The sequence below is a fragment of the Lucilia cuprina genome, chromosome 6 (assembly GCF_022045245.1).
Source record: "Lucilia cuprina isolate Lc7/37 chromosome 6, ASM2204524v1, whole genome shotgun sequence".
Lineage (NCBI taxonomy): Eukaryota > Metazoa > Arthropoda > Insecta > Diptera > Calliphoridae > Lucilia > Lucilia cuprina.
Window position 1 is genome coordinate 57,867,350 of NC_060954.1, and position 18,945 is coordinate 57,886,294.

Consider the following 18,945-nt stretch of genomic DNA (forward strand, 5'->3'; position numbering starts at 1 on the left):
TAGACTATAGACTAGACTATAGACTAGACTATAGACTAGACTATAGACTAGACTATAGACTAGACTATAGACTAGACTATAGACTAGACTATAGACTAGACTACTAAATTTCATAAAATATTCCATTAATTAGTTCGCATTTCTTACGAATAAAGATTAAATATTTCCTTAGTCTGAACACAGCTTTATAATAAAAATATATAAAATAAATCCTTACAACATTTAAAGTCATTTGAAGGCAAGCGAAGAAAAAAACAAAAATTAACTTAAAATCGTGCTGAGATGATAATTAGCTTTTTTAAATTGTTATTTTATTGTGTCTCACTTACAATAATATTTATATGTATGTTTACTTAGAATAACAATAATCAAATATTTTTAAACATGAAGTATTGAATAGAAGAAGAAGAAGTAAAAAAACACGTGCAATTCTACGCAATAAATATATGTGTATGTATGTACATACTTCCCGCACATTGCGAAACAACTTGTATTTTTAAAATTAAAAAAAAAAGATACAACACATTTATGTAGAGCACTGAGTTCGTTAAATTACATTCATACAAATTGAATGTATATTGTATTTATTTAAATTAGAGTGGTACTATTTTTCAAATTCAAAGAACTGGTGACCAAATGATATCTAAATGGGGATGACAATAAAAATTGTTCAAAATAAACATGAAAAATTGTTCAATTAAATGATTAAAATTTTTATAGGAAAAATATTTTTTTTGTCTCGCAAATTTCGGGGAATTTTTTTAAATTGGGTTATTTTTTATTATAAATAAATGTATTAAAAATCTTGTTAAGAAGGCCTGAAGGTAACGAAGGAAGCTCATACCTTTCGAGAAGAAAACATTCTCTCCCAAGTTTCGAACCTGGGAGTTGACCCAATTTGTCGGTCAGTGTTTTTGTTCGAAATTGGTGATAATTTTCAATGATGTAGTTTTGTGGCAGCGGCCTCCGGTAGGCTTGTGTTTAGTGAGGACTAGTAGGCCAGAGGTGTTGAATTCGATTCCTAAGGCACTCACAAGAGGCTTAATAGAGAGCTCACAACACGCTTAATAGAGACCTAGGTGTTTTCTTTGGATTTGCTCCTTTCAAACTAACAAAACTAAGAAACAAATTAAGAAACTTACTAGTTCTGTGGCTGCCCCGAAATTTTAAGAGTATTATGGCTTATGTGTGCTGTAGAAGCTTTTCAAGAAAGCTTCTTATGTGTAGTGGCAAATATTTCATGTAATGAGTTCTTTATGTTAAAACAAGTCCGTCCTTGTAATCAAACAACAGGTCGCATTTTTAAAGATAATTCAAAGAAATTTGAAATGATCTTCTATTGTCCCAGGGACAAAGCCATTCTTTCACCTAGCCGCCATACAACTGTACCCCCGAATATTGATTGTAAACTTTGTAATCAAACTACAGGTTGCAATTTTGGAGATAATTTAATGAAATTTGGCACATGATTTTCTATGAAACAGTAGACGAAAGTGGTTAACATCGGTCCATTATTTCACCTAGCCCCTGAATTGGGCTCGTAAACATAGTAATCAAAATAAAGGTCACAATTTTGGAGATAATGAAATTTGGCACATGATCTTCTGTGTACTGTAGACGAAGCCTATTGAAAATGGTTGGCATTGGTCCATTTTTTTACCTAGCCCGCATACAACTGAACCCGCCAAAAAGGGCTTTTAAGTTTATATTTTTGTTCAATATATTCATATCTCGACAAAAGGCTGAAAAACCAAGTCCTATACTAGACTTGATGACCCTTACGAATACTATAATTATAGGGCCTCATATGACCCCCATTAAAATTTCACTTAAATGTCCACAATTTTATTCAGCAATAAACTGCATAAGTATATATGAGGCAAGGTATAATTCCATGCCTTATTTTGACAACTAGGGTATTATATGGTCGGCCTCGCCGGACTATAATTTCTTACTTGTTTTTTGATAATATTCTCAGTCTAGAAAATTCTTAAATATAAAAACAATCTCATAAAAAACAATTACATTTCTCTAACAACAGTTATTTGAATGATTACTATTCATCATTTCAAAATACATACATAAGTTTGTACATCTGTTTGTCCATGTTTATCTGTGTATGACATTATTTTGACACACTTTTATTTCAATTATATATTTAAAAACATATTATAGTTTATTATTTTAAACAAAGGCGAATTTAAATATGGATATTAAAAGCTGATTATGATTTCACTTAAACCTTACAATAAGCACATGGAACAAAGTTGAGTCCTTTTTTTTAAATTTCCTCGTAATATCCTTAAATCAGGAAGATTTTTTTTATAAACAAAAAGAATATTTTACATTATTTTAAGTTAGTTTAATAGAAATTGTCAGTTACATGTGGTTTCTTTTCATTAATTTAATTTTTATTTCACTGTTTTTAGTTGAAAGTCACTAAAACTCGACATTTGCCGCTCTTTTTTATTGGTTTTTTTAATAAAAATGTTTCGCCGGTTGTTGATAGTTTATGTATTTTATACGTTCGCATTTGTTTTGAAACTGTTAAGATAGATATTATACATTATGGTCAACACCTGTTGAAAAACGGTTTCCCTTTTATTTACGAGAATCGAAAGAGATTCTGCGCATCCTTTTTGTTGTACTCTTAAGAACAACAATTTTAAATTGTTGTTTGTAATAAAATCAAGAAATGTGAAATTAGTGATTTTTACATTTCTCACTCCAGAAAAGTAAAACACAATACAAGCCAGGAGTAAATATTTGTGAATGCATATCTATCTATATATCTATCTATCTATCTATCTATCTATCTATCTATCTATCTATCTATCTATCTATCTATCTATCTATCTATCTATCTATCTATCTATCTATCTATCTATCTATCTATCTATCTATCTATCTATCTATCTATCTATCTATCTATATCAAGTGCAGCAATAATCCAATTTATAAACAACTACAACTTTAAAATTTACACACGTGTTTCAATGAAGCGAACATAACATCTCATAAAATACAATTTAACGGAAATAAAAAAACACTTAAAGCAGGAAACAGATTAAGAAACAAAATATGTATTTATTTTACTTCAACATTTTGTTAATTGTAATCGGTTTAATTATTAAGTAACCTCAGCATGTTAGGGAAATAAACTGAATTTACCAAATGAAATGGAATTTAAAATTAATTAGCAATTTTATTACTTGCGCCTATACGAAAATATTTAGTAAAAACATTTGGCAGGGATTCATAACAACATATTTGTTTCTCCATCCTGTTACATCCTCATTTGTAGTAATACTGCATGCTTTGGGAACTATTTCATTTAGATTGTACTTTAACTTTACAGGAGATAAAATGGATATTGCGCATTCTCGGTTATAATCCTTGAGAGATAAATACACAGAGGGAAAAATAAATAAACACGCCTTGTACCAAATTAACACCAAATTTTTCAATAACATCCATTGTCAATTATATACAACGTTGTCAGCATTGCAACAATTCGTTGCCGCAATCTAAACTTTATGCACATCCGTTGTCAAAAAGTTAATAAACGTGTTAAGCTCAAAATGCGTTGTCAATAGTAGGATTACCACCTATAAACCTGATGTTTGTTGCAAAGATCGCGTGATCATTATTTTCTCATTTGAAAGTATATTGTTAATTTTTGTTATGAAATTACCCCATGGTGTTTAGTTTACAATTAGTTCAGACATCTTTCTATAAAGTAGCATAGACAACAACCAATATTGTGGAAATTAAATTAAATTAAATGGACGTATGTAGTTTTCTACAATATTCAACTGGGTGATGCAAACAATTTAAAATAAAATTTTATAAAAGCAATGACCACAACCTTAAAGTTGATAAACGTTACTATTTAGTTTAAGATTTTGATTTATAAATTATTTTATTAAAAGTTCGGTATAGCCACATCTCATAGTTTGTTAAAGATTAGAACAATTTTAATGCTAATATCGTGTCTAGGTTAATCATTCTGGGGTAATGCTTAAATAGATACATGATCACAGCAATAAACAGGTCTGTTTGGCTGCTAAACTAATCAGGAATAGCACGTTAATAAAGGATAAAAATATTAACATTCTTAATGGTAATTTCCTCGCGAGAAAATAAAAACCAAAATATGTAAAGCCAAAAGTGTAATAAATTAAACAACATACTAGTTCAAAGACTAGTCTATTGTAAGCAGTATATAAATTTACTAGACTTTGGATTATTCTATTAACCAATCTATTGATAAGACTATTGGTTTGTCTATGGAATTGTAGGCTATATGTACAAGTCTATGAACTAATCTATGAAAGAATGGGTCACAGCCCAGTCGATAAATAATTCTATAAAATAAACAATCGATAAACTAATGCATGGTCAATATAGGATAATTCTAGAAGTAACCTCTTGACAACTAGTATCTGCAATTAATGAATACTGTGTGATTTATATACGTAATGAAGCAGAAAATCTGCTTCTGTTCAGCAATGTGATTTAAATTTTTTGTTGCTTTTTAGACGATCTATCTATCCATCTATCTATCTATCTATCTATCTATCTATCTAACTATCTAGCTTTTGTTTTAGGTTTGCCGCCGGTAGCATTCAGACTTGCCCGACCCGGTGTTTCCGCCGGACTATCCACAGCCTGTAACCTTCGCCGTGAAGGTAGGGTCTCCGGAGATTGTAAGACCCCTTGCCGGATACGTGTGGCACGGTTTCTTGTAGGACATTGGACTTTAGAACGGTGTGCATTTTATACTTGCTTACAAGTATATGATTGTGCATATGATGTGCTTGCAGACCACCAAACCGCCCAATGTGGGAACAGACGCTGGTGGATTTAGACGAACCGTCATGGAGTTAAGATCCCGAACGGACTGTATTGTCAAAAGATACACATCCGAAGGATTAGTAGAGATCTTTTGAGAAGTACTTGGACTGAACTATCAAGGAGAAACAGACGCCACCAGTCGTGGGAGGGGTAGTTCTCAGTATGTGCTCGTCATGAGCCCCTCTGGCATGGGTAGCCCGGCCTGCATCTATCTATCTATCTATCTATCTATCTATCTATCTATCTATCTATCTATCTATCTATCTATCTATCTATCTATCTATCTATCTATCTATCTATCTATCTATCTATCTATCTATCTATCTATCTATCTATCTATCTATCTATCTATCTATCTATCTATCTATCTATGTATCTATTTCAAAAATAAACACAAGCACAAGTAATTTTATTATTGCACTTCTATTTTATTAAATTTCAATATGTTTTTTGATTTTTTTATTTATTAAAACTTTTTAAATTATTTATTTTGCACCAAATAAATGGTTAAACGAACTTATAGCTCAAAATTATGAATATTAAACTACATTATTAAATAATAAAAAATATATAAAAATTTACTTAATAATACTGCAAAGTTTTTTATGAAAATACTTAAATATAAGTAAAAAAATAATATGAAAATCGGAATATCAAATTCCTATACAATAATGTTCTTGTTTTGTATGAACAAATAAAATTTTTTAATGAATAATGTGAAAATTTTTTGAATTTTGTTTGGTCTTTTCAATTTTTTCGTAACATTTCACTTTGTTTTACAAAACAAGAAAACCTTACAGAACTGCTAAAGTTGTGTGGTATTTAATATTTGTTTAGCATCTAATAAATTTTAAAATTTCTTTCTTAATATAAAAATAAAAAAAGTAAATGAATACAACCATTCAAATTAGCTGAGTATTAAAATAATAATTTAAAAATAATAAATGCATAAGTTATACATATACAATACATAAATACATAATTCCTATGTAAGAGTATAATACATTATTATTATTGTTATTGTTGTTATATCCCATTTGTGTTTAATATTATTGGCATTTATTTAATCTTGTAACTTTTCCATAATTTCTATGTTTCACTTTAATGTTATTTATATTTCGTTGTTGCTAGCAGGGAGCGTTGTATTTGTAGCCTGTGCAGCGGTGGCGAAAACTCGCATGCGAGCTTCATGTTCTTGCAAACAAAAACGCATTCGTTGTTCATGAATTTCGGCCATATAACGTAATTTGAGTTCCTGCTCTTGCTGTTCAAAGCGTAACTTTTGCTCGTGTTCTTTACGGGCAAAATCTATTTCAGCCAAACGTGCTCGTTTTATTAGATCAAATAATTGTTTTTTATACTTTTCATCTAAGCAGATGGGAGGAGAAAGTGGCGGTGTATTTAGGTTGGTGGAGGTAAGGGACACTGTGTTATTGGCGGTTTTTGAATCGGTGGTATGATAGCTGGTATTAACATTAGACATAGAATTCAACATAATGCCAGTGGTGGAAACATCTGTCAAGGAGGAAGATGATGTTGAGGTTTCACACTTTTGTCGTTTGATTTTTAAACCTATACCTCCACCTGAGGAGGATTTCTCCTGCAATTTGGAACTTAATAAAGGACTTTTGGTTTTAGTAAGCTTCTGCTTGATTTTCGGTAGAGATTTTTTCTTTTTCATTCTAATATTATTAACTTCCATTAATTGTTCTTGTTGTTGCTGCTGGTATTCCAAGTGATGTGATTCTGCTGAGGTGGGCGGTGATGGTAGTGCTAATGTTGATGTTGGTTGTGTATCTTCACTATTGCTGTGATTCAATAGAGCATTGGGTAATGCCGCCAACGGTGTATCCTCCTCTTCATCTTCCATATCGTCAGGCAATTCTTTTTTAAGCGAATTTTGTATTGTCGAGTTGCGTGTCTGACTGCGTGTGCCGCCCATTATGGGTTCCTTTTGCATTTCCTCCATAAATTCCAACATTTGTAAACCCTCCAGCTGTGAGGCTGTACTCTTGGGATGTTTTTGTTGATATTCTTTTTTGGCTAAATTTTTCATACTACGCCACTGTACTTGTATTTGTTCCAATGAACGATGTCGAAAATTTAAAGAATTAAATCTAATCGAATAAATTATTAGATTTTTTAAGGGTTTTTATAAATAAAAGTGTTAATCACTTACTGTTTGGTTACATGCAACCAAGCCATACGTTTAGACTTGATACTTTTTGCATCAACAGCTTTATTTTCCACAAAATCAACTTTTGGTTTAATAACCTCCACAAGAAGGCTCTAAGGAAAAATTATTTTTTTTTAAAACACAATTGTTTTTTAAACTTTAAAAATCCACATATTACAAAGCAACAAATAAAACACTAAAGTCATTTAAGGGTTAAATAAAAAAGCATGTATAAAGCATTCGCGACAAAAAGAACTTTATTTTTATATAAAGCTTTAAAAAAGTTTCTATAAACAACTTTGTAAAGTTAAATAAAAAGTTTAATTAAAGAATCTTGATCTATCACACATCACCAGCCAAAGAAATCATAAAATAAATAAAAGCAACAAAAACTAAAACATTTGCAACGTTTAAGGGTTAATCATAAAAACTTATTTGCATAATATAAGAAATAGGTACATAACTAAAAAAAATGCTATTTAAAATGAAAGTTTAATAAAAAAATAATAAAATAAACGAAACCCAACCATAATATGCAACCAAAATCAAAAGTTTGTTTTTAATTAAACTAATAAATGCACTTACCCTTTCCGCTTCCTCCCAATTAATAGAACGTTTTTTTCGTACACCTTTCTTTTTGCCACCAGCATTCGATTCTTCTTCTGTTTCGGCTGTATCATTATCAACACCTCCAACATTGCCATCTGCCACAATGCCACCGCCAACACTGCCACCACCCTCTCCCACATCCGCCTCTAACTTAATATTTTCTTTTGCATATGCAGCAGCAGCTGCAGTCGTTAAAGCAACATCTTCATCTTTCGTAGAATCTTCATCATCGTCTGGAGAATTATCAAAATCTTCATCGTTTGCAGCAGCGGCCGCAGCACCGCCACCATTCTCTAATAAATCATTTTTTTGCATTGGCTCCACCTTCGCCAATTTCTGTCCCAATACGGAGGATATTTTAAGAGGTGTTACTACAGGACTACCACTAACTGGTTCATTAAATTTCATGTCGTCGTAATACTTTTTAAATTGCAAATATGTTTAACTTTACACTTTAATTATTAAATCGAAAATTAAGTTATTTCTTAATTTTTTTTCTTATTCCACCAATAAGTAAAAACCGCAAAAATTTTCTACACCTAAAGGTTTTTTTGTTTATATACGCTAAAAAATCGCGAAGACATTTGTTGTTTATCTTTTATCTACTCCTTCTTCTTGTTCGTTTTCTTCCGTAGGCAACAAGGTGAATGCACATAAGGTGGTGACAGTTCGGCAAAATAAGTAAATACGGCGAATTCATTTCTTGAATATTATTAAATATATTAAGATAAAAATGTTAAAATTTTGTAATGAAAATATATTTAGATATAAATAATGTTTGTTTCAAACGAAAAATTATATTCTGGCAGATTAATTTAGAATAAATTAAGGGCCTGTTCCTCTAAATGCGAACGAACAAATATTTCTAGTTTTATATTGAAAACAACAAATAAATTCTAAAAATTGTTGTTGTTTTTAATATAAAATGAGAAAGAAATGTTCGTTCGCTTTTAGAAGAACAGGCAGTATGTGCTTGAAATTAAATAAAAGTTAATTTTTTCTAAAAAATAAACATGAAAAAGTACAAATCAGTTGTAATCGTCATTGTTTTTACTTCTTAAGGACGGTCAGGTTCGTGCATGTTGCTGGGCTTTCGACAGAATACTTCTCACCCGGCACTAATTTAATGCACTACTTTGTATAACTGTTCTAAGTTATGCGTTGTTTTCACGCGTGCTTTCGTTTACCTCAGAGTGAAGTTTTGTTTTTAACTGGTGGAGACCACAAAATACTCACGATATAACCTGGTGGAGACCTTTTAAACTCAAACATATACTGGTGGAGACCAACAATACTTTTGATGAAATTAAGTCCGGATGCTCCAACTTCCTATATAAAGGTATAAATCGTTTCTACATAAAGAATAAAGAAAATAATGTTGTTTAATTTGTTAACATTTAATAGATTTCAAAATTAACCCATAACGTAGAAGCTAGCAGGGTAATAAGAATTTAAATATTCACATATAACAGAAAAAAGTACAGTTTTCTTAAGCTTGGAATTTTTAGTTTTTTACAAAAATAATTTCGCTATTTTAAAGGTAATTTTTGTACATAAAAATGTAAACAATAACAAACTTTGACAGCTATGTAGCTTTCAGGCGAATTACAAAAAATATTTTCAGCTGATTGTATACCTTACCTTATATGAATTCGCCTTATTAGAAAGTTCCAGCACAGCAAAGCCCTGCGCCGATAAAAGTTAACGGCGGCTTACACTAACTGTAAATCGACTAGAGTTGAGTTTTGTTGCAAACTTTCAATAGCAATTTCATATAAATTTGAAATTTATAAACTTTAAAAAAGTTAACATGGAAAATTATACAAGTTAAAAATAAATATCCAAATATGAATGTAAAAATGTCAATTATTAATAAATTTTAAAATAAAATTGAGATTACAAAAAAATAAGAAATAAACAAATTTTTTCAAGAAATTGCGAATAACCTCAAAATTTAGCGGATTTTTTCTGTAAAGTGATGGCAAATCAGGTAATGTTCAGAACACAAAATAGTTAGTTTGAGAGGAAGATATACATACATATATACATCAAATCCTAGGCCTCTGTCGAGCCTGTTGTGTGTTCTTTAACCGTTTAATGCTGAAACGGTTGACGATTCAGCAATATTATTAGTCATAACTTTCTATGGACTGGAAAATAATAATACTCTTTATAAAAAATTAAGCAATACTTTTTAAAAATAACATTTTAGTACCATAACACTTCCACATAAAGTTCATCTACTAAAATCTTTATCGTTATTTTTAATTTAAAAATACTCAACTCTTTTCTTATTGTTTTGCTACCATATCAAACAAAATCATATGGCATCACTCTGTCCTCTTTGTCAGGCAACTCTTTGTCATTCCACTACAATACCATTTTAATCAACAGTGTAATTTGATTAATCGAGTTTGTTAGTTCGCTGTTTTTCTGTGCTGGAATTATTTAATAAAATATTATAGTTTAAAAGCAATTTTCGATTAAAAAGTCATTATTTATATATAAATTAATAACAAAGGAAAAAGTTTTCGCTAAAAAAGTTCAAAATATATATTTTAAAAGCCTTTATAAAAGATTTGAAAAAAATTAAGGGTGTCGTCAAAACGTAAAATACCATTTATAAAAAAAATTCACCACAGTTATTTTTTTGTTTTTTTATTTGGGGTAAAATCGATTCAACTGTCAGAATTTTTTCTACAGTTTATCGATTTTGTGATAATAAAATACATTTTTTCTTGTAAAACAAAAAGCAGTGTAATCGCAATTGAATGTAAAAATTCGTAGAGAAAAGTTTAAAGAACATTTGTATATTTTGGGTTAAATAGCGACAAAAATTAACAAAAAAAGGGAGTAACCTAGTGCAACAAAATGAATATAGATTTTGCCAAATTGTGCGGTAAGCACGGAGCGATTTATGAGGCCTACTATAAACAGGTAAGGAAAATTGTGAAGCAACATCGATTTTGTAATACACTTGTTATCTATGACGGAAGAGGCAATTGATTTTTAGCCAATTATAAGATAAAGACCTTAACATTTGATTATTGTTGATTAGATGGATCCCAAGGGTGCGGGTACTATAGAGGCGATGGCTGCAGCAAAATTTTTAAAAAAATCTGGTCTTAGCGATGTGGTTTTAAGTCGTGTTTGGGATTTATCAGATCCCAATGGCAAAGGGTTTCTGGATAAACCGGGTTTTTATGTAGCACTTAAATTAGTGTCTCTGGCTCAACATGGTCATGTGTATAATATGAATAACATTTATATGGATACAGAAAGGCCACCCAAAGTGGTATGTAATTGCAATAAAACTTGTTAACTACTTAATATGCTACGAATATGAATTTTCTTTCGTGTTTTAGGGCGATTTACCCAAGATTGTGCCACCTAGAGTACCACCAGCTCCTGTAGCGGCTGGAGGAGTGCCTACAGGCGATTGGTCTATTAGTGTTATTGATCGTTTAAAATATGAACAGTTATTCGAGTCATTGAAACCAGTGGGTGGCATGTTGCCAGGCAATAAAGTGAAAGGTGTTCTATTGGAGTCCAAATTACCCATGGATACTTTGGGTAAAATTTGGGATCTAGCTGATCAGGATAAAGATGGCAATTTGGATAAACATGAATTCTTAGTTGCTATGCATTTGGTATATAAAACACTAGAGAAGCGTACGGTACCCGATGTTTTACCGGTGGAGTTGCGTAAACCTGGCATGGGTGCCCCACCACCCAAACCTGGTCCACCTGCCATGCCACCACCACCAGCTGCTGGTGCTGCCGTTCCTAGGGCTCCCTCGAATGAAGGTTTTGGCGATGGTGGTTTTGTAGCCAACTTTCCTAAGGATATTGCACCACCACCAGCAATACCCTTACCCGTTACTGTACCACCACCTATGCAACGTGTTCCTCCAGTTGGTGGTCCCGCCACTGTGGCACCGCTCATTTCCACAGATCCTCTTATACCCATTGGTGCTCCGCCATCGGTAACTGCCAATGCCGATTGGGTTGTTACAGCCGACGACATGAAACGTTTCGAGGTTATGTTTAGAGATGCCGATCGCGATAAGGATGGTTTGGTTTCGGGTCTGGAGGTTAAGAATGTATTCTTACAATCTGGTGTACCACAAAAGATGTTGGCACATATTTGGTGAGTTCACATTCAAAGTTGTGAAATAATTTTTACTATTTTTTTTTTTTTTTTGGAAAAAGCTTAATGAAAAAAGTTTTTGTGAAAAACTATTCAAAAAGTTTTTTTTTTTTTGGAACAAGTCTTTGAAAGCTTTATATTAAGAAAGCTTAAAAAGCTATAAAAAATGCTTTCAGCAGCTTTTTATGAAAAAATGTTTTAAGATTTTGTACAAGGCTTCAATTTAGAAAAGTTTTTTATTATTTTATAATAAAGCTTTTTACAGAAAAAGGTTTTGAAATTAATATTTTCATGGGAAAAAGTTTTATATTAAAAGTTTTTTTTTGATAAAAAAGTGTTAGATAAAAAGCTTTTTATGAAAAAAGCTTTAAATAAAAAGCTTTTTATGAAAAAAGCTGTAAATAAAAAGCTTTTTATGAAAAAAAGCTTTACATAAAAAGCTTTTTATGAAGAAAGCTTTACATAAAAAGCTTTTTATAGAAAAGCTTTACATAAAAAGCTTTTTATAGAAAAGCTTTACATAAAAAGCTTTTTATAGAAAAGCTTTAAGTTTTTTTTTTCTACAAAAAGCTTTTTAGGAAACAATAAATAAAATGGGTTTATAAAGCTTTTTTGTATTGATAACTTCTATTTAAAGAGCTTTTTTAACTTTATTGAAAAAAATCCTTTTTTCAGGGCCCTTTGTGACACTAATCAATCGGGTAAACTAACTTTAGAACAATTTGCTTTGGCCATGTGGATGGTAGAACGTAAACAAAGAGGCATTGATCCACCACAAGTATTGACTGCCAACATGGTGCCACCTTCAATGCGTGGCATTGTATCCGGTGTAGATGTACAAGTAAGTTTAAAATATTTTTCAAGAATTCACTTTAAAACTTATTTCAAATTAAATTTAAGGAATCAAAACCAACTTACACTAATCCTGAATTGGAAATGATATCAAAAGAAATTGAAGAATTGGCTAAAGAACGACGAGCTTTAGAAACAGAAATAGCTCAAAAAGAAGCCGATATACGCATTAAAAATGGTGAAGTTAGAAGTTTGCAGGTGAATATAATTGTAAATTAAAATTAAGGAATTTTCTTTTCAATTTTGTTTAAATAATTACAGAGCGAATTGGATACTTTATCAGCCACTTTAAAACAATTGGAAAATCAACGTGGCGAAGCACAAAAACGTTTAGATGATCTTAAAGCTCAGGTTAGTTTTAATTTTGATTATTTTTGGAAATTATAGATTGTAGTTGATTTTTTGATTACAATAATTTTTGGATTATTTTTTATTAATTATAGTTTTTTGTTTTGTTAATTTTTGTTTTCTTTTTTGTTATGTTTAAAAAAAATTATAAAACGGGTGTGTTTTTTTGTTTTAAATTATTGACTACTAATGGCTAATGTTATGTGCTACAAACACAATATTGTTGTGGTTTATGCACGTTACTTTAAAAAAAAACCCTGTACAAAACTTCCCAAATCAATTAAATTCAATTGAAAACATTTGCCAAAACAAAATAGAGCACTGAATATAAGCTGTCCTTAGAAAGTATAAATCTAGATATTACCCAAACGAGAATTCAGGTTGGTTGCGTTATTTTCCCTTTATGTTGTTTTCATTTAGTTATTTTGTTTGTTTTTTTTTATATTTTATATATGTAATTTATTTTGTCTCTTTTTTTTGTGTTAATATTTTCTATAAACAATACATAACCACACCACCAACATTAGTATTTGTTTAACATTATAATTTGTGTTTCTTTTGTACCTTCTGCCGTACTTTCAGCCAAATATGATAAGTAAACATACAATTTTACTTAAAAATAATTAGACTGACTGCATGCATACGTTCTAAATAATTTCTAGATTTTGTGTCTTACGTTTAAATTAATCTTATATAATATTTGAATTAAAACTTAATCTGTTATTTTGTTTCTTGTTTTTGTTTCTTTTCTATTTGTAGGTTAATAAAATCCGTGAACAATGCCAGAAACAAGAAGACACTATTAATGAACAAGAGGGTGAATTGAATGCAAAACGTTCAGAATTACAAAAGCTTAAAGATGAGGAGAATTCTTTGCAAAAGGAATATGATGAAAATAATCGTGAATTACAAAAATTAACAAATCATTTACAAAATACACAATTGCAAATAAGTTCGGTAAGTTTAAAGAAAAAGTTTTCTTTCATTAAAAGCTTTTTAAAAAACTCTTAAAAAAACTTTTTTATCATAAGCTTTTTAAATTTTTTAAAAACAAGCTTTTAAACTATATTTTTGGGGTAAACAAGTTCTTTAAAACTCAAAAGCTTTTAAAAAATTTTTCATCAAAAGCTTTTAAAAAAATTTCATTAAAATTAAAAAAACATTTTTATCAAAAGCTTTTAAAAAAACTTTCATTAAAAGCTTAAAAAACTTGTATATCAAAAGCTTAAAAACAATCTTTTTTATGATAAGCTTTTAAAATTTTGTAAAAACATCTAAAAACTTTCTTAAAAGCTATAAAGCTTTTAAGCTTTAAAAAACAACTATTTTTCGATTGCTTTTTAAGAAAACTTTTTTTATCAAAAGCTTTAAAAAACTTTTTTTTATCAAAAGCTTAAAAAATGTTTTTATCAAAGTTCTTTAAGTTTTTTTGAAAGCTTTTAAACTACTTTTTTTACTAAAACAAGATCTTACAACAGTATCAACAAAATTTACAGAAACTTTTTTTTAACAAAAGCTTTTTTATCAAAATTTTTTAAAAAATAAAATAAATCGCAGAAAGATTTGTAAGAAATACTTTTTCATTAAATTTTAAAAAATTTTTTTTTTACATTTTTTCCACTAAAATGTGGCAAAAATTCTAAAGAAAGCATTTAATAAAACTTTTATTCTTATAAGATTTTTGCTCTCAAATTTGTTTCTCTTTAAAGCTTTTTGTTGACAAAGCTTCTTAAATAATTCGTAAAAAGCTCTCTATAAAAACAATCTTTAAAAAGTCATTCCTAACAATTTATTCGAAAGAACTTGAAAATTTTTTTCTTCTTGAAAACTTTTATATAAAGATTTTTTTCTCTTTTTTTGGTTTAAAAGCTTTTTGTAAAAAAAAATAATAAAAAAATCTTTTTAATTTTTTGATAAAAAAACTTTTTTCATTAAAGTAAAAAAAAATTAACAAAACTTTTTTTCAAAAAAGTTTTTTTCGAATGAAGCTTATTATAAAAACTTTAAAAACTCTTTTGTTAATTGTATTCGTTAAAAGCTTTTCATATAAACTTACAATTACTTTTCCCATTAGAAGCTTTTTGTAAACAATTTAGTTTTAATTAAAAGCTTTTAATAAAATACTTTGTTTTTGAAGTTTTTAAGCTTTTTATAAAATATTTTTTATTTTATTCATAAAAATTTTAAATAAAAAAATTTCCATTAAAGCTTTTAACAAAACTTTTTAAAAAAAAACTTTTTTGAAAGAAACTTATAAAAACTTTAAGAGTATTTTTGTTAATTATTTTCGTTAAAAGCTTTTTTTAGAACTTACAATTACTTTTTCCATTAGAAGCTTTTTGTAAACAACTTAGTTTTAATAAAAAGCTTTTAATAAAATACTTGGTTTTTGAAGTTTTTAAGCTTTGTATAAAAGATTTTATATTTTCTTCATAAAAACGTTTCATATAAAAACTTTTTTATAGAAAATTTTTTTTTTTTAGAAAAAACTTTTTCGAAAGAAGCTTATTATACAAATTTTAAAAACTGTTATGTTAATTGTTTTCGTTAATAAAAGCTTTTTATAAAACTTTTTTTTTTAAATTTGCTTTTAATAAAAAGCTTTTTTTTTTTTATAAAATACTTGGTTTTTGAAGTTTTCAAGCTTTTTATAAACGATTTTATAATTTATTCATAAAAAGTTTTGATAAAAAAAATTTTCATTAAAGATTTTTACGCAATTTTTATAGAAAAAAGCTTTTTCGAAAGAAGCTTATTATAAAAACTTTAAAAACTGTTTTGTTAATTGTTTTCGTTAAAAGCTATTTATAAAAACTTACAATTACTTTTTCCATTGTAAACAATTCAGTTTAAATTAAAAGCTTTTAATAAAATACTAGGATTTTGATGTTTTTAAGCTTTTTATAAAAGATTTTCTATTTCATTCATAACAAAACATATTAAACTTTAATTCAATTTTTATAAACTTTTAACAATTTTGATAGCTTTTTATAAAACTTTTTTCTTGAAAAGCTTATTTTAAAGTCATTTGTAATCAACGTTTTTTATATAAAGCTCTTTTAATAAATAATATTTATCTTAGAAACTTTTTGAAAAAACTTTTTTTCATTAAATTAAAAAAAATCACAAAGCTATTAATAAAAGCACTTTTTCTATAAGAGCTTTTAATTTAAAAAATTTAAAATCAAAGCTTTATATAAAATTTTTTATAAATTTATAATTTTTATTAACAATTTTGTTTTCGTTAAAAGCTTTTAATAAAAATCTTTTTCTATATAAAAAATCGTAATTTTTTTTAAATATCTTAATATCTTCACGTTAAAAGCTTTTAATAAAAAATCTTTTTCTATATAAAAAAATCTAAATTTTTTTAAATATCTTAATATCATCACATTTAAAAAAAGAGCTTTTAAGCTTTAAAAATGTTTTATCCGAAATTTTAATTTTATCTTCATCTACTTTATAGATCCGTTCAATGGTAACACAACTAATGGAAACCCAACGTCAAATGACTGATGCTTTACTAATGTGTCGAGCTGCCATCGATGCTGAAAACGCCGAACTAGTCTCAGAATATCAATTAAAAATTGAACCAGATTTCGATGAAGCACGTAAAACTTTGGAAAAAGAAATCGATATTGCAAAAGATGATCCATTCAATGATAATAATACAGCTTTAAATAAAAACAATGGCTTTAATACAAATGGTTTTGAGAGTGATCCTTTTGCGGGTAATACAACAAAAACCACAACAACAGCTAAAGGCGGTTTTGATGATAGTTTTAATACAGGATTCGATGCTGGTTTTGATGCTTTCGGCAGTAGTGCCAACAGTGGAGGATTTGGTGAAACACAAAAAGATCCCTTTGGTGGTGATGCATTTGCTAATAAAACAGAGGTAATGAATGATGAAAATTGTTTTGGTGAAAATTTAGTTTTAATTGTGTTTTATTTTATGTTTACAGCCTGCTAAAGATAACTTTGATAGTGATCCTTTTGCATCCTTACATGCTCCCACGGGTCAGGGTCAGGTATTGAGTCCCAATACACAAACTGCTAATACATTGGCTAGCAGTAATAAATCAGGACCTCCACCTAGACCAGAATCACCTAGTCCAGCTTTACCGCCCAAAAAATCAAAGGTACCACCGCCAAGACCAGCACCACCCAGGCCCTTACAGGTTTGTTTTGTAGGACAATTTAAATCTAAAGTATTTTATAATATTATTTGTTTATCTTTCATTTTAGGCACCCAATCGTCCGGCACAACCAGATGCTTTTGGTTCATCTTCAAATCCTGGAGGTTTTGCTGATTTCGCCGATTTTGACAATAAGGTTGGTAATTTTTCAGTACGTTGGGATCGGTGGTAATGCATGCACACCGCTTTTTTCATTAAACTATTTGTTATTTTGTTTGTTTTTTTTATAGTTACTTAGTTACTAACCGAAAAATATTGCATATTTTTCACAGTAGTTTATGCAATTTATTGTTGTTTTTTATTTATACTTTTTAATTATTTATTATGTTATTTTTTTTTTTGTTTTGGCTTTAATAAATATTTAACAAAATTTTGTTTTATTATATTATTTACTAAAAACTAACTTTATTTATTTATACATTTTTCACTTTATTAATTTATTTTGTTTTTTTTTTTAATTTCTGGGCTTTTTAGTTGCTTTTTTAACTATCCTGAGACAAACAAAAACCATACTAACTGTATGCTTTTACATTTTTTTCTATAAACAATTCTATTTTCAGTGAACATCTTAAAATCGTATTATACATTTATACTCGTATATATTATTATTAATAATTGTCTGTCTTAACACTCTATCCCCCCTTCCCTTTCTCTTTATATATATATACAAATACATACGCAGGCAAAAAGAAAGAAAAAACTAATAATCAATTAATCGTTTATTAACATACATTAAGCAAAACTTTATGAAAACAAATTTGTTAAAATGTTGTTTTCTAAATTTTTCAATTCATGATAAACAAATATTAAACGTTATAAAATAATTTTTAGATTGTAACTAAAACTAATACATAACTTATTGCATTAATCAATCTAATGAATTCTAACACTGACAAGCTTTAAATTTTTACTTTTTTTATAATTTATTTAGTTTTTATTACTACAGCCAGCAGTTTTAGTTTTGAAATCTTAGTCTTAAGTGCTTTTATTTGCGTGCTAAATGTTCTTAATCATATCATGATCAGACAACGCATATTGATCATATAATGCTAGTTTGAACGTAAATCTAATCTAAAGTTGTAAACTGTTCAATATGCTTGTTTTTAGTCTCGACCACAATCTAATAAATAAGCTCGACTTTAGTCTGTCTTCCAGTCTAGTTTGTAGTCTGTTCTACTGCCTGATCTATAGTGTGATATATGGATAGTATATTCTGTCCTATAGTTTCGCCTAATGTTTGGTATATAGTCTGGTCTAAAGTCTAGTCTATATTAAAGTCTGAATTACGATCTATAGTCTGGCTATTAGTCTGGTCAATAGTTTCAGATCTATAGTCTCGATTATGAAATGTTCAATATTCTGATCTATTATCGAGTTTTAAGTCTTTTGGTCTATATGTTCTATTGTCTGGTATATAATGTGATATTTGGATTGTAAACTAGTCGATTGTATGGACAAATTCCTGTTCTATATTGTGCTCTATTGTCTGATCTATAGTCTGTTTTAGTGTGATCTATGGTTCTTATATTTCAGTCTATTGTTTAAACAATAGTCTGACCTATTGTCTGATCAAAAGTCTGCTCTATAGTATGGTGAGCATTCTGATCTATTGTCTGCTCTCTAGTCTAGCTTCTAGTCTTTCTTTTAGTCTGGTCTATAGACTCGATTATAAACTGCTTAATAGTCTCAGCTATAGTCAGGTCTTTTATAAATTAGTCAATAGACGTAAATGTAGCCAGATCTATTGTCTAGTC

At 28.8% G+C, this 18,945-nt stretch overlaps 2 protein-coding genes across 8 annotated transcripts in view; one reads left to right on the plus strand and one right to left on the minus strand.

Annotated features, from left to right (window-relative positions):
- Nucleotides 1-5,281: 5,281 nt before the first annotated feature.
- On the minus strand, nt 5,282-8,223 carry LOC111681927. The gene is made up of 3 exons (XM_023443828.2): nt 7,619-8,223; nt 7,037-7,146; nt 5,282-6,974 (listed from the first exon to the last, which is right to left on the minus strand). The coding sequence occupies exons 1-3, from the start codon at nt 8,048-8,050 to the stop codon at nt 5,969-5,971; spliced, it is 1,548 nt and encodes a 515-aa protein (XP_023299596.2). The 5' UTR covers nt 8,051-8,223; the 3' UTR covers nt 5,282-5,968.
- A 1,886-nt stretch (nt 8,224-10,109) lies between these two features.
- The window catches only part of LOC111681935 (epidermal growth factor receptor substrate 15-like 1), a 13,508-nt gene continuing 4,672 nt past the window's right edge, over nt 10,110-18,945 (plus strand). For 2 of the 7 annotated variants that reach the window (XM_023443836.2, XM_046953965.1), the window contains exons 1-11: nt 10,110-10,579; nt 10,701-10,937; nt 11,008-11,792; nt 12,468-12,633; nt 12,693-12,842; nt 12,906-12,995; nt 13,310-13,372; nt 13,752-13,949; nt 16,459-16,890; nt 16,958-17,173; nt 17,241-17,327. In XM_023443836.2, coding sequence (XP_023299604.2) covers nt 10,514-10,579; nt 10,701-10,937; nt 11,008-11,792; nt 12,468-12,633; nt 12,693-12,842; nt 12,906-12,995; nt 13,310-13,372; nt 13,752-13,949; nt 16,459-16,890; nt 16,958-17,173; nt 17,241-17,327 — 2,490 coding nt within the window. In that variant the 5' untranslated portion in view covers nt 10,110-10,513. The remainder of the gene's footprint in view (nt 10,580-10,700; nt 10,938-11,007; nt 11,793-12,467; nt 12,634-12,692; nt 12,843-12,905; nt 12,996-13,309; nt 13,373-13,751; nt 13,950-16,458; nt 16,891-16,957; nt 17,174-17,240; nt 17,328-18,945) is intronic. The other 5 variants (XM_046953962.1, XM_046953961.1, XM_046953963.1 and 2 more) reach the window with 5 other exon arrangements.